The following is a 19141-nucleotide window of genomic DNA, read 5'->3' as shown; positions in this document are numbered from 1 at the left end:
GAATGTAGGCGGCGTGGACAAGTCAATCGTCTATTATTCCGTCATTTTTTGCTTTGAATGCGAACAAATACATGGAAATCACAGCACAAAGCAGACGCAGCTAACGCGATGGCCGCAGCCGACGCACTCAACCCTTCAACATGGCGTCGCGTAGCACGGTTTGCTGTTCTATCTATTCTCAGAATAATCACTCTGAATGTGTTCGCTTTTTCCACTTGCTTCAGCTGCATCACCTTTCACAGCTGGTACAGGTACCCACGCGCGGCAGTCACATCTTAGATGCTCTTAACTAATCATCCTGAACATGGTACTATGCACGTCCTGGAGGAGATTACACTGCTCCTTAATGATGCCTTGGACTAATAGAATAAAAGGAAAGAAAACAATGCGCCACTATGCTCACGCAGATTTGCAGAAAATGAATCTCAAAATTTTTAGCTTTTCCTCCTGGAGAATTGGTGCCTACTGCACGATAAGCTCAAAAGCTACTTGTATCTCACAATTCAGATCAGCGCAGGATTCCCCTGGTTCACAGCCCATGTAAAGAGAAAAAAAGAGGGCTTACAAGAAGAACCAATTCCAATCTAACTATAGCTGCAATCCTGGAAGGAAAACTATTTTAGCTGGACTTCCCCAATATGCTTAAAACCAATCCTAAAAAATTCTGGGGCTCAGTTAATCCCAAATGAGACCAGATTGAGAATGGTTGTGCCTCCACATATTGTTGAAGCGTTTAGTGAATTCTTTAGCAAAGTATTTACAGATGAGCTGCAGTTTCCATGTACTCACTCCTTCGTGTACACAGTTTAACTTCCCCCAAATTGTAATCTCTGCAAACCCTTTCCACCAGTCCTGGCCCCGATGGCATCCAAACTTTTCAAGCTAACGTGTCACAATTTCCTTTTGTCGCTGCTATTTCAGCTTGCCTCAGGATGCGTCCTGGATGACCATTCCTATACATAAGGCAGGAGCTCGTTCTGATCCTACTAACTACAGACCCCTTTCCCCGGACATCAATACGCTCCAAACTATTTGAACACTCTCACATTCATCATCATCATCCTCAGCCTGATAATGATAATGATGGTGAGATAATGCACTATTTAAACTTAAATAATCTGCTTCTAGAAAGCCAGCATGGTTTCCAGTATAAAAGATCCTGCCAAACGCAGTTATTTGAATTAGTTACTGACCTGCACTACGCGCTAGATATGTCCCTCGACATAGACGCAATTTTTGTCATTTTTCCAAAGCATTTGATCGTGTCCCTCACAAACATTTACTGTTAAAAATTAAAAATCTGCAGCTTGACGATAAAATGAAAAGACGGATCACTGAGTTCTTGACTAATCAGTTCCAATCAGTTAAGATAAACGATTGCATCTCTAACACTATGCATGTAAAGTCAGGTGTCCCACAAGGAACAGTTCTTGAGCCCTTCCTCTTTTTAATTTATATAAATAACACAGCATGTAACATCAACTCACCAATCCGCATTTTTGCCGACGACTGTGTAGTCTATAAAACAATATCTAACACAAACGATGCACACACGTTCCAGTCCGGTTTAAACAATCTAACTGAATGATGTCATACTTGTCAAATGAAAATAATGAAGAAAAACGAAACATATCAGATTTTCCCCTGTTCCAGGACCATTACATAGCCTTTATACAATCAACGACAGAAATGTTGAATCTGTTTCATCTATAAAATATCTGGGTGTTCATTTGCATTTTAATCTCTCTTGGAATGCTCACATAGACCACATCACCAGCAAAGCTTTTAAAAAATTTGGCATGCTAAGGCGCTGTTTACACCTCGCAAATTCTGACACAAGATATCAAGCTGACATTACACTGATAAGACTAACCTTAGAACAGATCCTCACCTGGGAACAAAGCAGCAAGGTTCAATACATCATCCTACTCAAGATTTCAAAGCGTATCATCAATTAAAGAAACTTTGAACCTACCACTGCTCGCTTCCAGAAGGAAATTTCCACGATTATCATTTTTCCACAACTTATACTATAGCAATTCAGAATTTGCTCATTCCCATTTTCTTCCTGCTCCTTACATCTAACCCCAGCTTGATCATGCAAACAAAATCTTCCCAATATTCACACGAACAAAAAAATACCAGTATTCACCACTAACTTTGGCAATAAATAAATAGAATCAGTTGCCGTCTAATATCGCTGTTCTGACTGATTTATCAGTGTTCCAAGCAGTGTTGCAAGTTTTCCAGATGCATCGAATTGTGCAGTTTTGTCGTTCTCTGTACAGATTTTCCTTTTCTTTGTTCTTTCAGAGTCATCTGTGTGTCTGGGTCGGTGAGTTCGCAAAAGTTTCTTTAATCAGCTTGTTCCGTTTTTAGTTTCCGAATTCATGATCCGTTTTTATAGTGTATGTCATGCGCAATGTACACTTTTTTTTTTCCTGAAATCGGTGCACATGTTTCTCTTTTTACAGTTCTGTTATTATGTTGGAATATTGCTTTAATGACTAATTTCCTAGTTTTGTATAAACATTACTTGACAAGCTATTTACTTCCCCCACATACCCCCATAACATCATCTCTTATCCTGTTTGTGTTCTACCTTGCTTTGCTTCCATATTCCCCCCCCCCCCCCTATGTTATGCCCTACTGGGCCTTTAGGGTATTTCTAATGAATAAATAAATTCAGTACTCGATGCTTCTGAAAAAGTGGAGCAGAGTGGCATAGATAATGTGCATTCTCAATAAGAAACATTGCCTTAGAATAATAAAAAAGAAAGAAAAGCTATTCAATACATCCATTATGATAAAATATAGAGTATCTGCCCATGCCATATAGATTACTGTGCATTCACAGCCACTCTGGAGGAGAACCTGTCAATGAACACTCTCCCCTTGGTGCCTACTCAACCAACCTCAGCTCTTCGAGAAGTGTCAGACAGGCGGGTGATGGCATTTTCCAGAATGTCGACTGTCAAACGACATCGACCATCTTGAGGCTTCTCCTGAATCGAGTGTAGCTGCTTGAGCAAGCTGGAAAGGCTGTCTGCTAACAGAACTTTGTTGCTCACCTGCCACAAAGAAAGAGGAAAGGTGTTACACAACTATCATCCTGAAGACACCATGTAACACATTAGTCAAGATGGGTCTCTGCAATTAAACTGCATAAATTATGGGCCAGATTTATTTTTCTGTATGAACACCCCTCAAAACCATTTCAGCAAAAATCAGCCAAAATTGCATTAAACAAGCTCACACAAAAATTTGGCTCAAAAAATTTGTTGCTCTCCTTGATGCGAGTCTTTCAGTTTCACAAGCTGAAAAATATAGGCAGGAAAGTCTTCATTTTAACCCTTTCGCTGTCACGAACATACCGGTACGTTTTTGTGTTTCCCTCCCACAGTGTCACCGACGTACCGGTACGTTCTCTATCATGCATTCAAAACTTCGCGCCTGAGCGCGAAGCTGGTGCGCTTTGCCAGGTTGAGCCATCTGTCAAATCTTTCTACAAGTTCATATTTTCACCCCGCGTTGTGCTGGTATGCATATACTGAACAGTATGGAGCGACCGCGCCCACCCCTGCCACCTTTTTTGCTAGACGGCGCGGTCGCTCCACGCACGCTACCGCGCTAAGCGATCTTGCGGCGTGTGCGTTTCACGGTGTGCGCGTGCGGTTATGGGTTTAAGGCTTGTTCTCCCATCTGCCGTGGGTTTGCAGGTTTTATTTTTATTGTTGGCATGTCTGCTACAACGCGTCACGTTCAGGGGCTCGCGCCGTTGCCTCTCCAATAGGTCGACATGACTCGATCGCTGCTTTCGCTCTCTCTTGCCGCGCCTGCAGCTAGCAGCAGCAAAGGAGGGGGTTTTGGCCTCCTTCCATCCCCCTCTGTCATATTGATTTCACAACGCGCCATTTCTCTCCGTTGTGCGGGCCACCGAAAGTGCGCCCTCCATGCGCACGGTTACTTTCGGATGGCTGAACGCACGGGACCTTCGACTGCGGACTGGAGCGATGGCTCTTTTGATTATAAATATGAGTCGAGTTCGCTCAAGAAGTATCGAACAGTTTTCTTTCTTACATTATCCTCATTTATTTAATTTATAATCAGGCTGATAATGATGATGATGTTAATTAAAACCACCTGTAGAACACTGAAATGTGCATATTCCGTTGACTATGTCATTTGTATTGCAATCCTAAAAAATAAATTGCTATGTTCGTTCCCTGAAACCAAGCAGACACTGGGGGTGCGTCATGGCCAGCAACGCCCGACAGCGTAGCGCATGCAGCGCATGCTCCTTGTGTCCCCTTCGAGGGGCATTTATGTTAGCACAGAGGGATTGCATACCCACCAGGGCCACAAGTGGGGAATCAAGACTGGTGACATCCAGGAATCCATTTTCTTACACAAGGAATCATTCAATACCAGGGTTCATCTTTGACAATCACTACAGTTAAACCTCAATGTATTTTGCTATTCACAACTTTGTGTCTATAGACCACCATGTATTTTTAGCCTCAGTATAACCAAGTACATTTTATCATACCTTCAATGTAGTGAAACTTGGTTGCTGCCTCAAAAAGAACCAGCAGAAAAATTGTGCCATGAACGCGAAATGTTGAGTACCAAAGCACGCGTCGGAATGTGTGTATGAAGGTGCGTGGGGGCAGAGCTCGTCGGCCAGAACGGGTGAACATCGGGAGAAGCTACTAGGCGGCCTGAACTCAAATACAGCTCAGTGAAAGATCTGGAAGGCACACCTCACTTTCCACTCGCACTATCATCCTGAAATAGGTTTCAGTTGTTGGAGAAAGCAAGGCGAAAAAGCCAGCATGGCCCGCCACTGCCCTCATTTCCCTCGCTCCCCCTCTGCTGAAGCGGCCGAATGTAGCTTTGAATTGGCGACGTGATCGGAAGCTCCAAACTCAGGTGGGAAACGATAATGGTGAAATCGAAAATATACATCTATTTCGCCCCTATCATGCACATAATAACACCAAATTCTACCACAATTCAAAACTTACCCTCTGATATGTCTGAAATGTTCTGTATATCCAAGATGCAAATTTTGATGTTGCAAAATTTCAATTTAGCCAAGTAAACACCAGATTTTACCAGGTTTGTTAGATGTGCCCAGCGAGTGATGCATGGAAAGAGAATAAACATCAAAAGCAACAAAACAAACCTCATACCTCACTGACAATAACCAGCAGAATGTCATCTGTGATCCTGATCAAGTGAACAATGTGTGGGATAGACGAGTGAAGAGCAGTGGCAAAAAACACCAGCAGGCTATGAATTGGCCCCTTCTGCTTCTCATCCTGGTTATGAAAAAGAAGAGATAGGGGAACATATCAGTTTCCCTGAGAAGGATATTACAACCATGCAAATATGGTACAACTTTCCCATGCGGTCATGAAAGGAGCATGCCATTGAATAATGCCATGACCAATCATTTTTAAAAATAGACTCTACGGCTTTTTCGGTGAAGTAGCATCAAAGTTGGCGCACATAAATTACCGTAAAAACCCGAATATAATAAGAGGTTTTTTTTCCAAATTCTGTAGCGTCCAATTTCTACCTCGTATTATATACGGATCCAAACGATTTTTGGTTCAAATTCACAGTTCCGGTTTCGTTATTGCTCAGCATTATCATCATCAATACTTTTTTGGAGGTTGCGTCACCTAGTGGTGGCATCGGTAGCCTTCATTTTTTGTTTGTTGTTGCTCCGCCATTTTGTTCACGCTGACGTCGGTGAACTTTAATCTCACAGAAACTCCCCGCAAGCTACGAAGAACAGCTTGTGGTGTTCCAGCAACATGTCATATCGTAGCGGAAGGGTCACGATTTCCATCTGCGCCAAATCGGGAATGCTGACCATACTCCCGTGTACCTCGATATGGCGTCGGCGCTCACATTGAACGAAAGAGGCGGCAAGCAGGTTTGTGTCCGATCGGCAGGGAATTAGAAGACGCGGGTTACCGTAATGCTGGCCTGCACTGCGGATGGCCGCAAGCTTCCACCCTATGTTGTGTTCAAACAGAAGACGCTGCCTAAAGGTGAGAAGTTACCGAAAAATGTTGTCATCCGGTGTCAGGTCAAAGGTTGGATGGACGAGACATTAGTACTTGACTGGGTCAAGTCTGTGTGGTGCCGGCGGCCCAGAGCACTGCTGGGGTTCAAATCACTGCTTGTATTAGATGCCTTTCGCTGCCACCTGGCCGACTCGGTAAAGAGGCTACTGCGCGAATCGCGCACCGAACTCATCGTCATTCCCAGTTACAGCTGCTAGACGTTTGTATTAACAAATCATTTAAGGATGCTATCAAGCGGTGCTACCAGGAGTGGATGAGGTCGGGTGACCCCAAAGTAACTGCTTCCGGGCGACTGAAGCGGGCTTCTCCAGCAATCATTTGTAGCTGGATCGCGGATGCTTGGGCAAGCATTCCTGAGGAGCTTGTTTCCCGCTCTTTTAAGAAATGCAGCATCTCCAATGCACTCGACAGGACAGAAGACTACTTCTTATGGGAAGATATGTCCAACAAAGGACTTTCTGAAGAAAGTTCGACAGACGACGATTGCCCATGAAATGAAGAGCGCGAAATGCTGTGAAAATAAAGGCTTTCGAAAAATTTCCCTCGCTCGCATTATACGCAGGTGAAAACTTTTTCCCCCGTTTTGCTACCCCTAAATTGCAGCTCGTATTATATGCGGGTCCGTATTATATTCGGGTTTTTACGGTATCCTTCGCAATTATTACAGTTGTAATAAAATTTTGGCTATTTGTCACACAGTCTGACATGCACACGTGACTTTCGTCTGATGCCACCATTTAGGTTCCCAGGCCACTTGGAATACCGGTGCTGCCTTCATTCTCCAGCAGTTCCTTCAGATTCCACTGCAGCACTCTTTTGCACCTCGTGAGGCCTTCACTGTGCCTCTTCACAAGCCACACAGCTCTAACAATTTGGATTTGGTTCATGACTATGAGACGTCATAATGAAGGGAAATTTCGACCATCTGGGGTTCTTTAACATGCATTGACATCGCACAGTACACCTTGCTTTTTGCCTCTATTGAAAAGGGAATCAATTCCACATCCTTGGGCACAGTAGTCAAGCGCCCTAACCACTGCACCAATGCGGATAATTTCATTCACTAAAAATTTAATACATACAAACCAAGGAAGAGCACCAACTGTTCGCTTATGCGCCTAAAAGGTTTTGTTTCCTCGAGCCTGGTGTTTTTTAATGTTGTTATGCATTAAAATGCGTATGACGTAGCAAGGTATGACGTATGACGTGTCAGTGACGTATGAAGTATCAAATGAGTCTTTGTGTTAGAACACCGAGATCTCAACGGCCCAGTAGCATCCCAGCAAATGCATATAGCAGCGGTGAAAAATATATCGGTTCGTTCTACTAAAATAGATGGTGGTAAAAACTTTATTGAATAGATTTTATACGCGGTGGGCCAGTTCCGTATTGCAGGTGATGGCCAGCAGGCTATTACAGCATCTCGCTTAATCTAAAAAATCTGGCCACATTACGGCATTTTCTGAAAAGTGAAGAGAGGATAACCGATGGTCGCTTAGGGTCACAAACTGGATTCCAAGGGAAGGAAAGCGTAGCAGGGGGCGGCAGAAAGTTAGGTGGGCGGATGAGGTTAAGAAGTTTGCAGGGGTGAAGTGGATGCAGCTAGCACAGAACCGGGTTAAGTGGAGAAATATGGGAGAGGCCTTCGCCCTGCAGTGGGTATAGTCAGGCTGATGGTGATGATGATGATAATGATTCTTTGGCCACTTGTTTTCTGACAATATGGTAAAATATTCTTTTTATTCTCGTGAAATAAGAAAGATGCAAACGATGGAAACATAAGTTTGATAGTTGATACTCCGCACAAATGCATAAAATACTTTGTAGAAGAACCACTGACGGCTCTTCATATGCGTGTTCAGTGTCTTCACTATATGAAGACACTAAACACATTGAAAAATACAAGATAGAAGGGAGTTGGTTGGTTGGTTGGTTTGTGGGGTTTAACGTCCCAAAGCAACTCAGGCTATGAGAGACGCCGTAGTGGAGGACTCCGGAAATTTCGACCACCTGGGGTTCTTTAACGTGCACTGACATCGCACAGCACACGGACGCCTTGCTTTTCGCCTCCATCGAAAAGCTACCGCCGAGGCCGGGATTCGATCCCGCGTCCTTGGGAACAGTAGTCGAGCGTCGTAACCACTGCGCCACCCCGGCGGGTAGATAGAAGGGAGTGAACTGGGAATAACGCAGTAACCGAAATCCTTCTGAAACAAAAAAATGGGTGCTCTCCTCGACTCGTATGCAGTATCATCATCATCATCAGCCTGACTATACCCACTGCAGGGCGAAGGCCTCTCCTATAATTCTCCAAATAACCTGGTTCTGTGCTAGCTGCATCCACTTGACCCCTGCGAACTTCTTAACCTCATCCACCCACCTAAGTTTCTGCCGCCCCCTGCTACTACGCTTTCCTTCTCTTGGAATCCAGTTTGTTACCCTAAGCGACCAGCGGTTATCCTCTCTTCACACTACATGTCCTGCCCATGCCCATTTCTTCTTCTTGATTTCCACTAGAATGTCGGTATGAAGTATATATCCAGCAAATTAAATGATTCGAGATATACAGATGGCATGTGAAAAGGAACCGTGATGGCCCACGAAAGAGCATATGTCAAGGTAAACGCATTACATTATATGCCAAGAAGTACGGAGAAGCACACAGAGTTTAACTAAATATCATGCTTCACTCCGGCGAATGGTCGTCTGTCATACCGCAGCACAGTGCAATCCGAAGAAGTATTTGATAGCAGCCACTCCCTGGCTATTGAGCAGCCTGGGATCTCCTAACCACCCTTGCACATTGACAGGCGACTTGTTCAAATTGATCGAGCCGCAGTGCCAAGAATTTTCAAAATCTTAATAACCAATATAGCTATTAGAAATGGTCAGTTAAATTTCCACTGGGCAACCATCTGTAATAGTTAAAAAGTAAACTATTAAAATTTAGTTGATCAACTTACTAGTTAACATCATTTATATGATGTATAACACCTGCCAACAATGGCATGCCGCAGAAGGGATCTTTTTACTTCAAAAGGCTGATTTTTAAATATTCAGGCTTTCCTGAAAATTCTGGTATCCACCACGAGATCGACCTAAGGTGGCGCCACCATCGCTCTGCTGGTGTAGATCAACACCAAAGCAGCACTTGCGGAAACCTATGCAGCATTGGTTCACTTAAATGTTTAGGGCCCATTTTTTGGCGAACAAATTGTTCCCCTATGCAATGGACAAGTGAGACATGGCTTAGAGTATTCCCATTTGGGAGAAAAAGGAGTAGAATCAGTGTAGACTGAAACAAAGCATGCAACCTCTGACCAATTTCTGGTGCCCCTGGCCTGATTTTTTTACTTCTCAGCAGTGTGCACTTGGCACATGCGCCTTGTAGAGGTGGCACTGTCTGTGAGCATACTTCTCATCAGGCGAAGCCCGCCTACTTTGCGCTCTGTATAGCACTGCTATCAGATTCATCCCGCATAGTAACTCCCCCCAAAATAGATCATGTAACACTGTAAAATGCACACGAGAGCTCACATGTAGCGCATCAAGTACTCACTGCGAGGCGAGTACTTTTGCAGTGAATGTAAGTGTCACATGAAGGCAGCAATCACTGAAACTGCTCAAATTGCAGTGCACCTGCGTGTGTGTTTTTATGTGTGTGCGTGCATGCATACACGTGTGTGCATAAATTGCGAATGAGTAGTGTAAAAATTTTTGGAAATGCCACTAATTTTTTATGTGTGACAGGAAGATGTGTGCCACGCTTGCCAAAATTTAAGAGTTTCTGCAATTCATTTTTATGAAACTGAAGTGCAAGCTATGAACCTGTCGTAGCAAACAAATGTGCATGGGTATAGTTACGTTCGGACAGAGTTTTGAGGTTTGGGCACCAGTCTCGGCTGCGGGAGGTGGTCAATTCGAAACCCGCCGCCGGACACCCACCGGTAAAATGGGTACAAGCGTCCCCAGGCCCGGCGCTCGGCTCTCTCAGGGGTGTGCGTTTGGAAGAGGCTCTGCTAACCCTGCTGTGCTCCTTCGAGGACTTAAAGTTTTGAGCAAACTAATGACCTGCAAAGGTCAGGTTGAAAGAGTTAAGTTCGGACAGAGTTTTGAGGGAATGAAAATTTCTTTACCACAATTATCCGGCAGAAAGTTCAGTCTCATGCAAAGCATACATTTAGGGTTATTTGTGCAATGGGCATTGGAAATAACGCTTTTCACATTGTTTCATTGCTCTGAAGGAAAAGGCCTGTCTTCAGTGTGCATGCAACAATAGACAGATTAATCCTCGAAATAAAAGCACCGCCATGCAAGGACGGAAGTGAGATAGTTATCATATGGACATTTAATCAAAACCACTAATTAGTGCTATAATGTTTTGCTTCTCAGAAGCAATGAGACTGCACTGAACAGCACTGCAGCATGTAGAAGGAAGGAAGGCACACAAGCCGATGCTAGCTGTTCTTTACTGCACTGCAGCGTGTAGAAGAAGGAAGGCACACAAGCCGATGCTAGCTGTTCTTTACTGAGGTTGAAATCCCAACATGGTGCTCACACTGCTACTTGAGCCCCATACGCCTACGTTTCCTCTTCCTTTTCGTCGTTCTCAATCGTCAGACTCAAATCTTCAATACACTCCCGGCCCCGAGGTGACAACCACTAATGGATAGGGATGTCAAATAGGCCTAACTACCTCCCATCTTTGCTGTAAACGAATTCGGTACGAGCAGACTATCCCATCCTTACCCATTATACATTCCACGATAACACCAGTCGGCCAAACAGCTTTCGCGAATTGTTCAGAGCGACCGATTTAGGAACATCTGTTTGTTGCAGTTCCTCATTACTTTCATTAAATGTGATGAATACCTGGCTCATTTGGACTGGGGTAAATGAAGGTGATTGTTCTTGAATTAACAACAGCTTCAGTTTCAGATAGCAATGTTCCCAGCTGCGGCGTATCAAAATCTGCTTTTCCAACCGTTTTCCGCAGGCACATCTTTACGATTCTGATCAATCTTTCCCCCTCCCCACCAGGCAGCTCTCTCGGCAATAAACTTCCAGTTCTACTATCCCTAGCATGGTAGTCTTTCACATGTTACTGTCTAATAGAAATTTGAAACTTTGCTACGTCCCTAGATGGTCTTTTGACCGATTAGGAAAATCAACAGCTCTCATTTCGAAAGGTTGAGCGTTCTGCAGCCTCTCACATGGAAGAGATGCTGTCGGAGCAGCAGCTGCTTTCAGCAAAAAAGGCGCACACACCACATATTTCGCCTGGACACACTGACGAGCTCATGCTATCTGGATCCTTCTTCGAATCTTGATTAGTGTGTCGCCCTCACCACCATGGAGAACATTGCGATATATATGCAACACCACAAAGCATGTTGACGGGTCTTCCCCAGGGAGCAGCTCCAGGGAGCAGGGAGGCGCTACTTCAGTGGACGTCACTGGAGCATTCAAAAGCCAGGCGCTGATGCACAAAGGCGTCATCGATGAAAGGGACATCTTCGAAAATGCGTCAAAACGTTTTCCCTTTGTGTGTTGGAGGAAGAGCTCCATAGTAAAACCATCTTTCTGAATTTGGTTGCAGCAGTCTTGGCCTGTCGCAGTTCTTGTACATCAAGGGGACTGGTACGACGAGTGACCGGTGAACTACAGTTAGTGATGAAGCTTGATATCCGTGTTGTCACTCGAATAATTCTGCTCGAAATGCTGAACCAATATAGTCGAAAAAGTGGCTCCCTGGTCATGCTCACCAGAGTCATAACAACGTGCTTTATCTTGACGCCGAATGGGGACACCCATCCCAACGGATCGGAAAGGCGTGCTGAGGTCTGTAAAATGCAACGTTTCGAGTTTTATTTGCGAGACAGCAGTTGTAGCACTGCGTCGGCAATTAGATGAAGCCAGTAAGCGGTGTTCCAGAAGACACTAAGCACCTTCGTGAGTGCACAAGGTGAATCTGGTGATATATCATTATCGATGTGTTTGTCTTGTGCGGGATTATTCGTAAACCACTTTTCTAGCGTCATGCAAGCACCGCTGAGAATACTGTATGCCTCTTCGTATACCCCAACTTCGTTGAAACTCAAAACACCAGTGACGAGGTCATCGACGTAGAAGCAAGTGGAGAGCAGAGAGAAGCAAGTGGAGAGAGTGGAACTTTACGTTGTAAAGAGGCTTCAATGTGTTGTAAATGGGGAAGTAATGCTGCGCTCAAAAGAAACGGATTTGCAGTCATCCCGAAGGGCACACGCGTAATTTTGTGCTCCTGAATGGCCGGCAAATGACTTTCGGGCAGTGGGGCATGCTAAAGCCATAAAAAACGCCCAGCATCTTGGTCATGCCGCTGTAAAGTGAATTGCAGAAAACCCTCTAGCACATTAGCGGTGAGGCCTATCGAATTCAGTACGAAAATCACTAGCATTGTCACCATACCGCCCCTGAGGTAAGTGGCTTTCGTCGAGCAGTCATTCACTGATGAGAAACCATTTGGGTGTGACGACGCGTTCAAAACGATGCGCAGCCGCTCTGTTGTAGATTATTCTATTACTGCAGCTTTGTGAGGCGTGTACATGGATCCCTGCCTTGTCGTGGCGGAGGGGCTTGCGAAACTCGATGAAGTTGTGAGCTCTGCTTTGTAGGGCCACCTAAGATAGACAGGTCACGCAGAGAGTTCTGACAAAATGTGATTCACTGGAGAAGGTAATGGCAACCCACTCCAGTATTTCCTGCCAAGAAAACCCTATGACCAGTCACAATAGCATTAATGATATGGCTCCGGAAGATGAGCCCCCCAGGTTGGAAGGCGTCCCACATGTTACTGGGGATGAACAAAGGGTGATTCCTAGTAGCTCCAGGATGAATAAAGCGGCTGGCTAAAGCCAAAAGGACGCTCAGTTGTGGATGTGTCGGGAAGCGACCGGAAAGTCCAATGTTGCAAGGAGATATATCACATTGCAGCATGGAATGTAAAATCTATGACGCAAGGTAAACTGGATGTCGTCAAGTGAGAAGCGGACAGATTGAACATTGATATCTTGGGTATCAGCGAGCTCAAGTGGACTGGAACGGGAGAATTTAATTCCGGCAACCATTACGCCTTTTATTGTGGGCACGAATCCAGGAGAAGGAACGGGGTCGCTCTCATAGTAAACAGAAGAATGGGCAAAGCAGTGCTAGGGTAAAACCCCAAAAATGACCGAATGATTTCACTTCGGATCCAAGGTCATCTTTTCAACATAACAGTTATCCAAGTCAATGCACCAACCCCTACTGCTGAAGAAGCTAACGTTGAGAGATTTTATGCTGACCTGCAATGCCTTTTAGACCCCACTCCATCATCAGATGCCCTTTTTTTCATAGGAGACTGGAATGCTAAAGTGGGGAGTGAAGAAATATCCGGAATTACAGGCAAGTTCGGTCTTGGTGAGCCAAATGAAGCTGGGCAGAGGCTAGTAGAGTTTTGTCAAGAAAACAACCTGACCATAGCGAATACTCATTTTCAACAGCACAAGAGGCGCCTGTACACATGGACTTCACCGGACGATCTGTACAGGAATCAGATTGATTATATTCTTTGCCAGCAGAGATGGAGAAGCGCTATATAAGCAGTAAAAACAAGGCCTGGGGCCGATTGTGGCACCGATCATCAGCTTCTTGTTGCCAAATTTAAACTTCGATTGAGGAAAACGCAGAAAACTAGAAGGCCTTTCAAGTATGATCTGGACAAATTCCATCAGAATATGCTGTGGAAGTGAGGAATCGATTTCAAGCCTGAAATCCTGATGTTCGTGAAGAGCCTGAAGAGATGTGGACTGATGTTCGTGATATAATACAAGAAGTTGCTACTAAGGTAGTTCCAAAGCAAAAGAAATGCAAGAAAGCAAACTGGTTATCTGAAGAGGCTTTGCAAATAGCTGAGGAAAGGAGGATGGCAAAAGTTATGGGGGAAAGAGAAAGATACAAGGTTATCAATGCGGATTTTCAGAAAATAGCAAAAAGAGATAAGAATGCCGTCCTGAACATACAGTGCCAAACAGTTGAGGACAACAGCCAATTGAGGAACACAAGGGCTCTGTATAAGACAAAGATATCAAAGGAAGCTTCTGTGCTAAGATGGGCATGATAAAGGACAAACGAGGCAGGGATCTCACTGAAGCCTCAGAGATAAAGAAGAGGTGGCAGGAATACACAGAAGAACTGTACAAGACGGACCTGGATGTGCAAACCCAACATAAGATGGTTGTGATTACTGATCTCGATCCGGGCATCCTGAACAGTGAAGTTGAATGGGCCTTAGCCAGCCTTGCTAAGAACAAAGCTAGCGGAATTGATGGCATTCCAGCTGAGTTGCTTCAAAACCTCAACCATGATGACGCTGTTAACGTTATGTATACATTATGTCAGCAAATTTGGACAACCCTGCAGTGGCCACAGGATTGGAAGAGGTCAGTTTACATCCCCATCCCAAAATAAGGCAGTGCCAAAGATTGCTCCAACTACCGCATAATCGCGCTTATTTCGCATGCTAGCAAGGTGATGTTGAAAATCCTCCAAGGTAGGCTGCAGCAGTATGTGGATCGGGAGTTTCCGGACGTGCAAGCTGGGTTTCGCACGGGCAGAGGAACTAGAGACCAGATTGCCAACCTTTGCTGGATCATGGAAAAAGCAAGAGAGTTCCAGAAACCCATCTACTTCTGCTTTATTAATTATGCGAAAGCGTTTGACTGCGTAGATCACAGCAGATTGTGGCAAGCTCTCCAAGATCTGGGAGTTCCAATTGACCTCATCTGTCTCCTCAGGAACCTGTATGAAGGGCAAGAGGCCACAGTCAGAACTGGGCATGGTCTTACTGATTGGTTTCCGATTGAGAAAGGAGTGAGACAAGGCTGCATACTGTCGCCCTGCCTATTTAACCTATATGCTGAGTGCATCATGAGGAAGGCCAGTCTGGACGAGTCTTCAGCTGGAGTGAAGATTGCTGGAAGACGTATCAACAACCTCAGATATGCGGACGATACCACTTTAATGGCAGAAAGTGAAGTGGAACTCAAGAGACTTCTGATGCGCGTACAAGAAGACAGTGAGAAGTTTGGGCGTAAGCTGAATATTAAAAAGACAAAGATCATGGCGTCTTGCCCTATCAGGTCCTGGAGCATCAAGGGACAAAAAGTGGAATCTGTGACAGATTTTCTCTTCTTGGGCTCCAAGATTACCCTGGAAGGAGACTGTAGCCATGAAATTAGGAGACGCCTGCTTCTGGGAAAGAGATCCATGGCTAGCCTTGACCGCCTAGTAAAGAGCAGAGACATTACATTGCCAACCAAGATCCGTATAACTCGTGCTATGGTCTTTCCAGTTGTGATGTATGGATGCGAGAGTTGGACTGTGAAAAAAGCTGACCGCCGAAGAATTGACGCGTTTGAATTGTGGTGCTGGTGGAGACTCTTGAGAGTTCCTTGGACGGCCAGAAGATCAAATCAGTCGATATTGTCGACCATAAACCCTGACTGCTCATTGGAGGGTCAAATTCTAAAGTTAAAGCTCAGCTACTTTGGTCATCTGATGAGAAGAGAGGAGTCGCTGGAGGAAGATTTGATGTTGGGAAAGGTTGAGGGTCACCGGAGAAGGGGTAGGCAGCGAACTCGATGGTTAGATGGTATCCTCGAGGCGCTGGAGATGAAGTTATGTGATGTAAGGAAGACAGTGAGAGACCAGAAAGCATGGCGTGATATGGTCCATAGGGTCACGAAGAGTCGGACATGACTGAATGACTGAACTGAACTGAATAAATCTTCACTCAGAGATACTGCTCGTACGGTACTTTCCCTGTATACCCGTCCACTTGATATTGCCTGACTGCTGCGTCGTACTGGTGAAGCAAGTCGGCAACAACGCCAAGGCTTTGAACCAAGCTGTACAGTAGAGTGGGCGCCACCGAACGCTTGTCACTGAGGTGAACAACCAAGGTCTTCTCTGGAAGTGTGACTTCATATCGCATATTTCTCAGCTGGATGGTCTTGGGAAAATTCTCTAAAACTACGCTGTCTTGGCAAGCGCTACTTGAAGGGTCACATATGCCAATGCTGTCCAGCTCTCAGAAACGGTAGAATGTGTTCGAAACTTCTGAGTCGACAGAGCTCGTTAGTAACCCGCAGACAGTCCCTACTTGAGATAAAATGCCTCCATCACATATTAAAGGCTGCGAGGCTATTTGCCTGGTCATGGGAACAGACTTCATTTAAAAGGAACTTGGAAAGTTGGTCTGTCCCATTGATGCCTTTGCTGTCATTCAGGCGGGGAAAACCCATCGCGTCAGCGAGACATTTCTTCGCACCAACCAACTGTTTAACAAACATGTGTATGCCAGGAACTTTAGCCAGTGTGTCACAAATAAACAGAATTTCTATGGCCTCGATTTCTTGTTTGATGTTGTCATATTGGCGCACCCAATTGAGCTTGCGTGGGCATGATTCCGTAGCTGTCCCGAACGCTATTATGGCCTAATTTATAGTCCTCACGGGCCGTAGTCCTGATTTCCGTGAGACGTCGGTTCTAATGAACGTTCATTGACTACCGTTATCAAAAATGCCTCTGAGGTAAAAAGAGTGGCTCTCTGTAATCAACCATGCTCTAAACGTTTGCAACAGTTTTGTGTCTGCATGTAACTTGTTGCATCATTAGCCGCGCCACGCAAGTTGACGCCGTTTGCAGTGGTAGCTGTTTGCCGTGAAGAATGGATACAGTTCTCGAGCGTCCACCTCGATACGTAGGTATTCTAGCAACCGTTGAGGCTCCGTTTCTGCCAACTGCTGTGCGCTGTCATTTGGTTCAATGCTTTGCCGCCTGTAGTAGTCTATCACGACTTCACTCGGTATTACTTTTACAAGAATCTCTACCAGCATGGCAGAGTAAGATAACTCAGGCACATCGAGCACATGCAACCCTCTATGTTGATGTAGTCTAGAAGACTGCGTAACGTAATCACATTGGTAGGAGACTTGACGGGCTTAAAGTGTATGGAGGTTGGCCAAGTACTGCTGAATAACAATCTGTTGATTTCCGAAGTTGGTCTTTAATATGCTGATGGCGTCACCGTATGAGGTTTCTGACACTTTAATGCCCTCGATTGCTTGTGCCGCCATTCCACTGAGCAAGCTTTTCAAGTAATGAAAACTATCTATGTTGCTCAGGTCTGAGTTAGTATGGACGGCATGATGGAAAAGACTGGCCAGTGGAACATGTTGCCATCAAAGCGGAGCAAATCGAGCTTCGGCAGACGAGAACCAACTCTGTGTGGTTGTTCAGCAGCACCCATCGCAGTAGGTTGACTGCCTGCCGTCGGGATCTCACTACAAGTGTCGGTAGTATGACTAGGAGCATGCACAACAGAAGGTGGCACTTGCAAACCATCGATGTAGTGACGGAGTAGAATCAAAATTTCTACTGCTGAGTCTTCATACTGTAAAACTAATGTGAATTCTTCTCCTACCTCCTCGTCCGAAAAAAATGTCTCTAGCTGTTTGTTGAGGGATCGCAGGCCATCGTTGCACACTCCGAGGTGCTCCTGAAACTGCCTGAAGGCGAGCAGAGTGCCAGCGCCCGATTCGATGAATTGAGCAACCTCATTCCACAGCTGGGTACGTAAAGCACGCTGGGCACCAGCTGGAGTCAGAAAGGCGGCTGGTGTAAGAAGGGCATTCCTCTTCTCTTGCAGGTTCCTGGTAGCCTTCCAGGAGGGTCGATGCGTTGTTCCTGGTAACCTCCAGAAAGGATCGATGGCGGAGCTCACGATAGCCTTTCGGGTTTCGGCACCATAAAGTGTAGAAAAAGGAAGCAGGGGTGGAAGCAGGCTCGAGCATTTTGGAGCAGCTTTGGGAGCAGTAGTAAAGCAATTTTGGAGCAGCTTTGGAGCAACAAAACGAGAGTTTTGGAGAATTATGTTTTGGAGCACATTTCTAAGGTCAAACGCCTTTGATAATTGCAGAATTCTTTTTCTGAAATGCAAAATCTAATCCGATTCCTTTTTATGCAAGTTCAATGCCTTTCCAACTTCGCACTCATTTCTGATAAGTCAAATGGTCAATCATGTAAAGATGATATTGTAACAGATGAAATGGTTTTAATACAGGCGAACTTCGTATGAAGGACGGACGCATAGGCTCAGTCTGCGCGCGCCTCGCTTCCTCCGCTTCTTCTTCTTCTGCTTCTGCTGCTTCTCAGTGCGCCGCTACGTGGCGTAACAATTCCCCCTGGGCAAACGACTCTCGTCCTCGAGAAAATTAGGCAGATCGAAGATGGCAGCACTTCAGGCGAGCCACGTGAACAACTTGTGTCTTGCGGGAACGGCGGTTATCCGTCGTGACTTTGGCGATGACGTAATTCACGTCATTCAGTTGATCCAACACGACGAAGGGGCCATCGTACTGGCAGAGAAACTTTTCATATAATCCTCTCTTGCGAATAGGCGTCCAAAGCCATACGCAGTCTACCGGGGAGTAAGCAACTGCACGATGATGCAGATCGTAGTGTTCTTTCGAGCAGCTTTGAGAAGCCAGTGTGCGTAAGCGGGCTATACGACGGGCTTTTTCGGCACGGCATAGTGTCTGGGAAACAGACGCATCATCGTTGGGGGAAAATGGGAAGATGGTGTCAAAGAAAACGTGGGGAGTTCTTGCATAGAGTATATAGAAAGGAGAATAGCCGGTAACTTCATGATTTGCAGTGTTATAAGAGTATGTCACATACGGTAGTGCTGCATTCCAGTTGCGATGGTCCGACGAGACGTACATGGACAGCATGGTTGTCAAGGTGCGGTTGGTGCGCTCGGTGAGACCGTTGGTCTGCGGATGATACGGTGTCGAGTGTCGGTAGTGTGAACCACAAAGTCGGAGCATTTCTTCCACGACATCAGCAGTGAATTGCCGACCCCGATCACTTATAATAATACGGGGTGTGCCATGGCAAAGAATAACGGAATGCAAAAGAAATGACGGCACATCAGCAGCCTTTGCGGTAGCGAGAGCAGC

At 45.4% G+C, this 19141-nt stretch overlaps 1 protein-coding gene across 1 annotated transcript in view; it reads right to left on the bottom strand.

The window, feature by feature from the left end:
• Positions 1–19141, bottom strand: part of HPS1 (Hermansky-Pudlak syndrome 1 protein) — a 117803-nt gene that overhangs the window by 44513 nt on the left and 54149 nt on the right. The window contains exons 7-8 of the mRNA XM_084591641.1: positions 5196–5324; positions 2916–3071 (exon numbers count right to left, since the gene is read on the bottom strand). Coding sequence (XP_084447767.1) covers positions 2916–3071; positions 5196–5324 — 285 coding nt within the window. The remainder of the gene's footprint in view (positions 1–2915; positions 3072–5195; positions 5325–19141) is intronic.

The sequence above is a fragment of the Amblyomma maculatum genome, chromosome 1, assembly GCF_055883805.1.
Source record: "Amblyomma maculatum isolate TAMU_Amacu chromosome 1, ASM5588380v1, whole genome shotgun sequence".
NCBI classification, from domain to species: Eukaryota; Metazoa; Arthropoda; class Arachnida; order Ixodida; family Ixodidae; genus Amblyomma; species Amblyomma maculatum.
Note: the sequence above shows the minus strand (reverse complement) of the source record. Positions and strands in the feature narration are given on the sequence as shown.